An 8,422-nucleotide genomic window follows, 5' to 3' on the forward strand; every position below is an offset into this window, starting at 1 on the left:
TCACTTCATCGGATGCAATGCAATGCAATGCATCCGATGAAGTGAGCTGTAGCTCACGAAAGCTTATGCTCTAATAAATTTGTTAGTCTCTAAGGTGCCACAAGTACTCCTTTTCTTCTTGGTGAGAACTTAACTGGAGTGACACTAGTGTCACCAAAACTGCAGAGTCACAATTAGCTGGCTAGAGAGGCTTCCAGGGTGGTTAAATCAGAGTCACTCCTCCCAGATTTAGATCGCGATTAGAACTTCAGTGAAGTCTATGCACAACTGGCAACTGTTGACTCCAATTAAGCCAACATCAAGCCGGCGTCATCAGTTGTCCATAGATGTCCAGGGTAGGGGAGAATTCAGAGTGACTCTGGATTGAAACTGATTTAACCAAATGAGATATTGCCTTCCAGAAGGAAACATAAATCAACTGAAAATTAAGTACAGTAGTTAAGAAAAGTGTGGGGGGGGGAGGGCGCGGTCTCTCACAACGCTCTGCCTGCAGAGCTCTGACATCACTTCCTGTGCCACATTTACTTAAAGAACCAAGGACTCCTGGGTTCTCTCCCGAGCTCTGGGAGGGGAGTGGGGTCTGGTGGGTTGGAGCAGGAGGAGCTGGGAGCCAGGACTCCGGGGTTCTCTCCCTGGCTTTGGATGGGGAGTGGGGTCTAGTGGTTACAGCAGAGGGCTGGGAGCCAGGACTCCGGTTCCCTCCCCAGCTTGGGGGGGGGGGGAGGGAATGGCAGACCCACTTCAAAAACACAGGGTGCAGATACACTCCCCCCTATACATATGGAACTGTGTCTTCCGTAGACCAGAGAGACCTCCCCCCTGCAGTCCATAGCCCCCCATGTCCCGTAGTGCCCCCCCCCAGCCAAGCCCAGACACCGCAGGCCAACACATGCTATGAAAGGGGGTCACGACCAGCGGGCCCCTCCTGACAGGCCGGGAATTTCCCCTACCTCGACACGGCTCCCCCTGCTGGCAGGAGCGAAGTAAGCAGCGATGCGGTGCGGGGTGGGGGGGGGCGGGGAGGGGCTGTGTCTCTCTCCTGCTCTCTGGTGAGAGGGGGAGGAAGCGCGGTCCCCGTTCAGCAGCGGGCGCCGGAGGGGCCGGCCAACACTGCGTAGCGGATCTTGGTGTTGGTGACGGCCCCGTGCTTCTGCCGTAGGTGTAGCCGCAGCTGGCTCTTGTGCCGGAAGTGCAGGTGGCAGGTCTCGCACTGTGGGGGGGCCACAAGAGAGCAGAGGTCAGTGCCCTGAGCCGGGCAGGGGGAGAACCCAGGAGTCCTGTCCCCGTCCCCCCCCCCACTCACGTGATACGGTTTCTCGCCCGTGTGGATGCGGATGTGGCTCTTGAGGGTCTGTAGGTGCCGGAAGCGTGTCCCACACGTCTCACACGGGTAGGGCTTTTCACCCGTGTGGATCAACACGTGGGCCCGGAGGTGGGCGACCTGAGAGGGGAGAGAGCCGTGATCAGATTCCAGGGGGCTGCAGTACTTGGCCAGGCCTCTAGGGGGCCCTGCTTCCCATTGGAATCTATGGGACCCGGGGTGGCAGTACCCGGCCTGGCCACTAGGGGGCCCTGCTCCCCATTGGAGTCTATGGGAGCCGGGGGCTTCAGATCCCACTTCTCCCCCAGTATGTTGGCCCTTATTGATTGCATGAGTTTCGTTCACTGCTCCTTGCCCCAGGCCTCCCCCTCACAGCCCCTCATCTCCACCCGACCCCCGCAGAGCCTACCCTGCCCCCCACCCCGCACCTGCACGAAGCTGGAGCCGCAGGTCTCACACTTGTAGGGCTTTTCGCCTGAGTGGATCCGCGAGTGGGTTTTGAGGTTGGCTGGCCGGTTGAACTGGGCCCCACAGACTCCGCAGCGATATGGCTTCTCACCTGGGGGGGACACAGGGGGCAGCTAGGGGCGGCACGGCCCCCCCCAAGCTCTCCTGATCTGCACAGCCTCACGTCGCCTCCCACTGACCCCTCCCCCAATCCCCTGACCCCCTTCCTGTCTCCTCTTTGGCCCCACCCACCTCCCCTCTGACCCCTCCCCATGAGCCCTCCAACATGCTCTTGGTCCTCCTGCTTCCCCTTAACCCCTTCCTCCTCCTGCTGACTTTTCCCACCTTTCCCTGGCCCCTCCCACCTCCCCGGACCCCACCCACCTCCCATTAACCCCGCCCCTGACCCTTCCTGACTCCACCCACCTCCCTGGTCCCGCCCACCTCCCCTGGTCCCCTCCCCCGACTGTTCCTGACTCCACCCACCTCCCTTGTTCCCTCCCACCTCCCATTAACCCCGCCCCGACCCTTCCTGACTCCACCCACCTCCCCTGGTCCCGCCCACCTCCCCTGGTCCCCTCCCCCAACCGTTCCTGACTCCACCCACCTCCCATTAACCCCGCCCCCTGACCCTTCCTGACTCCACCCACCTCCCCTGGTCCCACCCACCTCCCCTGGTCCCCTCCCCCTGACCGTTCCTGACTCCACCCACCTCCCCTGTTCCTTCCCACCTCCCATTAACCCCCCCCTGACCCTTCCTGACTCCACCCACCTCCCCTGGTCCCGCCCACCTCCCCTGGTCCCCTCCCCCTGACCGTTCCTGACTCCACCCACCTCCCCTGGTCCCGCCCACCTCCCCTGGTCCCCTCCCCCTGACCGTTCTGACTCCACCCCCTCCCCTGGTCCCTCCCTGCCCCCACCCGTCCCCCTGGTCCCCCCCCGGCACCCCATACCAGTGTGGACGGCGCGGTGGGAAGCAGGTTGCCCTTGTAGCGAAAAGCCGAGCGGCAGAGGTGACACTTGAACGGTTTGTTGTCGTGGGGGCAGTCGCTGGGGCCTGCCCCCATCTGCTCCCCCTTCCTCCCCCTCCCCCTCCTCCTCCTCCTCCAGGCCCAGCTCGCAGGCCGCGCAGCCGTACAGCCCAGCACCTGCGGGAGGGGAGGGGGCCGTGAGAGGGTTCAGGATGGCCCGGGGGGCGGGGTCCCCAATACTCAGAGCCCGCTCTGCAGCATATGGGACTGGCCCATCCCCCCAGCGCCTATATGGGACCAGCCCCCCCCCCACAGCATATGGGACTTGCCCCCTCCCTTCACCCCACAGCGCGTATGGGACCAGCCCCTCCCCCTCCCCACATATCAGACCGGCCCCGCCCCCACCCCACAGCACGTATCAGACTGGCCCCTCCCTCCACCTCACAGTGTAAATGGGACCGGCCCCTCCCCCCCACAGCACGTATGGACCAGCCCCCCCCCCAACACAGTGCAGGGGACAGAGCCCCCTTCCTCGCCCCTCACCTGTTGCGGGCTGGGGCCGCCCCTGGGGAAGGTGGGGGCAGGGTGGGTGCAGTGCGGCCCCCACCTGCAGGCGCTGGGGGCACACGGGGCACTGTGACAAGGCGGGGTGCGGCCTGCGGGGAGATGGGAAAGGGGTGGGGGGGGGCTCAGCTACTATGAGGCATAGCTCCCCCCAGCCCCCAGTATATGGGGCCTAGGCTCCCACCCCCCACTCACCGTATGGGCCCAAGCTCCCCGCCCCTGTATATTGGACCAGGAGCCCCCTCTCACAAGCATATAGGACCAGAAGCCCCGATCCCCTCGGCATATGGACCAGGTGCCTCTCCCCCCCCAAGTCTATGGGACCTGGCACCCCCTCTCTACTGATATATGGGGCTGGGCGCTCCGCCCCGTATATTGGACTGGGTACCACTCCCCCACTCCGCGTATGGGACCGGGTGCCCCTCCCGCTCCCCCTTCCCACATATGGAACTGGAAACCCCTCCCACTTCCAGCACACGGGACGGGGTGCCTCTCCCCCGCCCCAGCTCGGCATATGGACCAGGTGCCTCTCCCCCCGCCAAGTATATGGGACCCGGCATCCCCCTCAATTGATGTATGGGACCGGCACCCCTCCCCCACTCAGCATATAGGCCCGGGCGCCCCTCCTCCCCAACGTATGGGCCCAGGCACCCCTCCCCATCCCAGCGTATGGGCCCGGCTATGGGACCGGCCGCCTCTCCCCCCGATATGGGACCAGATGCCCCACCCCCCAGCTCAGCCACTCACCCACAGAGGGCGCCGTCACGCTGGCTCCTGGGCCGCCCCCCTCTTCCCCCACGGCTGGCACCTTGGTCTTTGCTGGCCGGGGCTCGGGCTGGGTCAGGGGGTTGGGGGCTGGGGGCCGGCCCCACCCCCTCCCCCTGCCCCCTCCCCCCGGAGGGAGTTCAGGACGATGAACTTGTATTTCTCCAGTTGCAGCCTTGGGGGCGGGGGCGCAGCCGCTGGACTCGGGGGAGGCGGGGTGCCCCTCGGAGCGCGACGGACTGTCGGGGGGGCCCCGCTCCCCGCCCGGGGGCGCCCCCCCAGAATCCTTCGCCGGCGGCCTGGCAGGAGCCGATCGCAGGGGAGCCCCCGGGCTCAGCCCTCTGGGTGGGGACCCCCTGCGGGCACCGTCCCACTGTCATCTGAGGGTCCTTGGGGGTGTCCAGGGATTTGGGGTCCGCTGGGGAAGGGAGGGGCTTGGGTAGAAGCTAGCGCGGATCGTAACTGCAAGAGAGAGGGATGAAATGAGGGGGAGCAGTGACCCATCCCACCCCACCACCCCGATGCCAGCCAGTCCCTGCCCTGGGGCCAGGTGGGAGCCGGCGCCCCCTAGAGGAGACAGGCCCCCATGTCCCATTCCCCGCCCCCCTGAGCCAGCTCGTCCCAGCCCTGGGGCCCAGGTGGGAGCTGGCGCCCCCTAGAGGAGACAGGCCTCGTGTCCCATTCCCCGCCCCCCTGAGCCGCCCGGCGGCCGGATGGGAGCCGGCGCCCCTACCGGCCTGGATGAAGCGGTGACAGGCGTCCACCACGTGCTCCATCTGCAGTAGGTGGCGGCGTTGAGCAGGGCGGGGACGGAGGCCGGGGTGAGGGGCAGGCGGGAGGTGTACATGAAATCCAGTAGGGCCTGGAAGCCCCCGGGCTGGATGGAGCCGGGCAGGGTGAGGACAGTGACCTCGGCTGCCCACCTGGGGCCAGGAAGATGGAGTAGAAGAAGCCACTGCCATGGTGAGAGAAGGTGATGGGAAGTGGGACACGGACTACAACTCCCAGCATCCACCGTGGCCCACCCAGACCACGCTGGGGCGGGGCGTGGGGATAGACACCTCCCCTTTGGCCACGCCTCCCCTTCCCACACTGGGGCGTGGCCCAGACTCCACCCCCCCATGGCCATGCCTCAGCCTCTTCTCTCCCCACCCCAAAGGTGGCTCAGAGTGGCCCAGCGGCCCTCCCCTCACCCTCGTCGCCACAGGACGGGGACCCAGCTGTGGTCCAGATAGGTGTGGCCCCCCCCGTGCCGTGTGGTTCCACCGAACCTACAGCCATATCCCTGCCCCACCAGAGCCACCCCACGGCCACCACCATCCCCGACCCCACGACTCAGAGCCCGTTCCCGTGACCCCATCAGCCATGTCCCCACCCAGTTATGCACCCGCCTTCCCACCATCGCCCCCTACCGGCAGCGCCCCTTACAGCCCCGCCCACCCATGCAACTGCCACCCCCTCTCTAGCCACGCCCACGATTCCCAGCTTGCCCTTTCTAGCCACACAGCCACACCCACTACCTGCAGAGTGACGCCCTCTCTAGCCACGCCCACCCTTCCCAGCCGCGCCCATCTCTAGCCACGCCCCTTTCTAGCCACAAAGCGATGCCTTCTCTAGCCACGCCCCAGCCTTCTCAGCCACGCCCTCATCTTGCCACACAACCACACCCACTACCCGCAGGTGATGCCCTCTCTAGCCACGCCCACCCTTCCCAAACACGCCCCTCTCTAGCCACACAGCCGCACCCACTACCCGCAGAGTGACGCCCTCTCTAGCCACGCCCACCCTTCCCAGCCACGCCCTCTCTAGCCACACAGCCACACCCACTACCCGCAGAGTGACGCCTCTTCTAGCCATGCCCACCCTTCCCAAGCCACGCCCTCTCTAGCCACGCCCTTCTAGCCACAAAGCGATGCCTTCTCTAGCCACGCCCCAGCCTTCTCAGCCACGCCCTCTCTTGCCACGCCCCCCAGCCTGGCCCCCTCTAGCCAGCCACACCCATTCACAGCCACACCCTCTCTACTGGCAGAGTGACGCCCCCTCTAGCCACGCCCCCACCCTTCCCAGTCACGCCCACTGCTCAGCAGCCACGCCCTCTACAGCCAAGCCCCAGCAGTTCCCAGCCACACCCTCTCTGGCCACGCCCCCAGACCATCACAGCTCCGCCCCCCCCTCACCTGCAGGCGGCGAGCACAGCCTTGTGGGCCAGCAGGGGGCGCCCTCCCACCAGCAGGGTGACATCGGTCAGGACGCGGCGGTGACGTAGCTGGTCCAGGTTGAGCAGCACGTCGCTGGCATGGCGCGTGAACTCCCGGACGGAGCCCACCGGGCCCCCGGCCCCACCCAAGCTCATAGTGACTGCGGACACTGGGGGGTCACCGCAGGCCAGGGCCTGGGGGGGGAGATGGGGTTACTAACAGGGCAGGGGGTGAGGGACACAGCAGGGGAAGGCAGGATCTAACCACCAGCCCCACTCCTGTCCCAGAGCTGGGGAGAGAACCCAGGCATCCTGGCTCCCAGCCCTGCCTGCTCTAACCACCAGCCCCCACTCCCCTCCCAGAGCTCGAGAGAGAGCCCAGGGGTCCTGACTCCCAGCCCCCCATCCTCTAACCCACCACCCCCACTCTGCTGCCAGAGCCAGGGAGAGAACCCAGGAGTCCTGGCTCCCAGCCCCCGCCCCCCCGCTGTAACCACTAGACCCCACTCCCCCCCCAGAGCCGGGCAGAGAACCCAGGAGTCCTGGCTTCCAGCTCCCCCGCTCTAACCCATTCAGCCCCCACTCCCCTCCCAGAGCCGGGGAGAAACCCAGGAATCAGGCAGTGACAGCTCACCCTGACCAGCAGGGACCCTCCAACCTTCCTGCCAGCAGGACTTTGTGGGGGGCGGGAGTGTAATCTCCCAGCTGAACCCCCCAGTCCGGAGAACCAGCCTCCAATGGCTGATCCAGGCGGGGTCTCTTATAGTGTCCTGGGGGGGGGGAAGTTCTCTCTCTAGTTCACATCCTTCCTGCCCTGGCCCAGCCATGGGGGGGGGCGGGGGGAGTATTAATAGACTTTTCAGGAAAAAGGCTGGAGAATTCCAAGATCCACAAACAAATCCAGCTCCAAGCTCCCCCCTCTTCTAACCCACCACCCCATTCCCATCCCAGAGCCGGGGAGAGAACCCAGGAGTCCTGGCTCCCAGCCCCCCTGCTCTGATCCACCGCCCCCACTCCCCTCCCAGAGCCTGGGAGAGAACCCAGGAGTCCTGACTCCCAGCCCCCCCGCTCTAACCCACCAGACCCCCCTCCCCTCCCAGAGCCGGGGAGAGAACCCAGGAATCCTGGCTCTGATCCCTGCTCAGTTCACCCCACTGCTCTGTTAAGGCACCCTCCCTTTTTAGATCCAGGAATTGGGAGCGGGGGGGGGGCTGCTGGGACTGGCTGGTCCCTGAATGAAGTTGCTCTATTTCCTTCTATTGTCCCAGGCTACTCTGGGAATCCTGGGGTGTGGGGGGGGCAAGGCAAGGGAGGTGGGAATTGGGGGGGCAAGGAGGGAGGAAACTGGATGGTTTTTTGGACCCTCACCCTTTGTCTCATCTCACTAAGACACATGGTGGAGGCAGCTGGGCAAGGAGTCCCTGGATAAGCAGCTGCCCTGCCCCAGAGGAAGCCCTGGGTAGATTTCTGGACACAAAGTCCATTGTGGTACAGTCACAAATGCAGGAAACTACCCAGTAGAGGCGGGGAGCAGGGGGGTGCCCCAGCAGTGACATCACACTTGGGGGGGGGCAACTCAGCATTTCAATTCTCATATACCCAGGGCTTAAAGTAGCGGTAGGGGCTAGAGACTCTTTTAATTACACCAGTAGCCAGGGAGAGAACCCAGGAGTCCTGGCTCCCAGCCCCCCGGCTCTAACCCACCAGCTCCCACTCGCCTCCAAGAGCCGGGAGAGAACCCAGGATTCCTGGTCCCAGCCCCCCCAGCTCTAACCCACCAGCTCCGACTCGCCTCCAAGAGCTAGGGAGAGAACCCAGGAGTCCTGGCTCCCAGCCCCCCCTGCTCTAACCCACCAGCTCACACTCGCCTCCAAGAGCCGGGGAGAGAACCCAGGAGTCCTGGCTCCCAGCCCCCGCCCCAGAATCTAGCCCACATATAATCGCTCGGGTTCTAGGAATGTGTCGGTTCCACCTTGTGGCCAGCAGGTGGCGCCATCGGACCACGCATCACCCAAGCCTGCAGTGTCGGCCCCAGGGCCAACAGTATGAGCTGGGAGCCAGGACTCCTGGGTTCTCTCCCCAGGTCTGGGAGGGGAGCGGGGGGATGGTGGGTTAGAGCAGGAGGGGCTGGGAGCCAGGACTCCTGGGTTCTCTCCC

The 8,422-nt window shown here is 65.1% G+C and overlaps 1 protein-coding gene across 1 annotated transcript; it reads right to left on the reverse strand.

Moving 5' to 3' along the window:
• Positions 1–58: 58 nt before the first annotated feature.
• On the reverse strand, positions 59–7,660 carry BCL6B (BCL6B transcription repressor). Its single transcript, XM_043503615.1, is given in 18 exon segments — positions 59–1,210; positions 1,304–1,441; positions 1,750–1,880; positions 2,722–2,748; positions 2,751–2,824; positions 2,826–2,916; positions 3,283–3,395; positions 4,051–4,146; positions 4,148–4,234; positions 4,236–4,404; positions 4,407–4,463; positions 4,466–4,533; positions 4,804–4,849; positions 4,852–4,984; positions 4,987–5,023; positions 6,246–6,460; positions 6,900–7,024; positions 7,651–7,660. Coding segments are annotated over 18 exon segments (1,749 nt in total). The 3' UTR covers positions 59–1,078.
• Positions 7,661–8,422: the final 762 nt, after the last annotated feature.

This window comes from Dermochelys coriacea, chromosome 28 (assembly GCF_009764565.3).
Source record: "Dermochelys coriacea isolate rDerCor1 chromosome 28, rDerCor1.pri.v4, whole genome shotgun sequence".
Taxonomy (NCBI): domain Eukaryota; kingdom Metazoa; phylum Chordata; order Testudines; family Dermochelyidae; genus Dermochelys; species Dermochelys coriacea.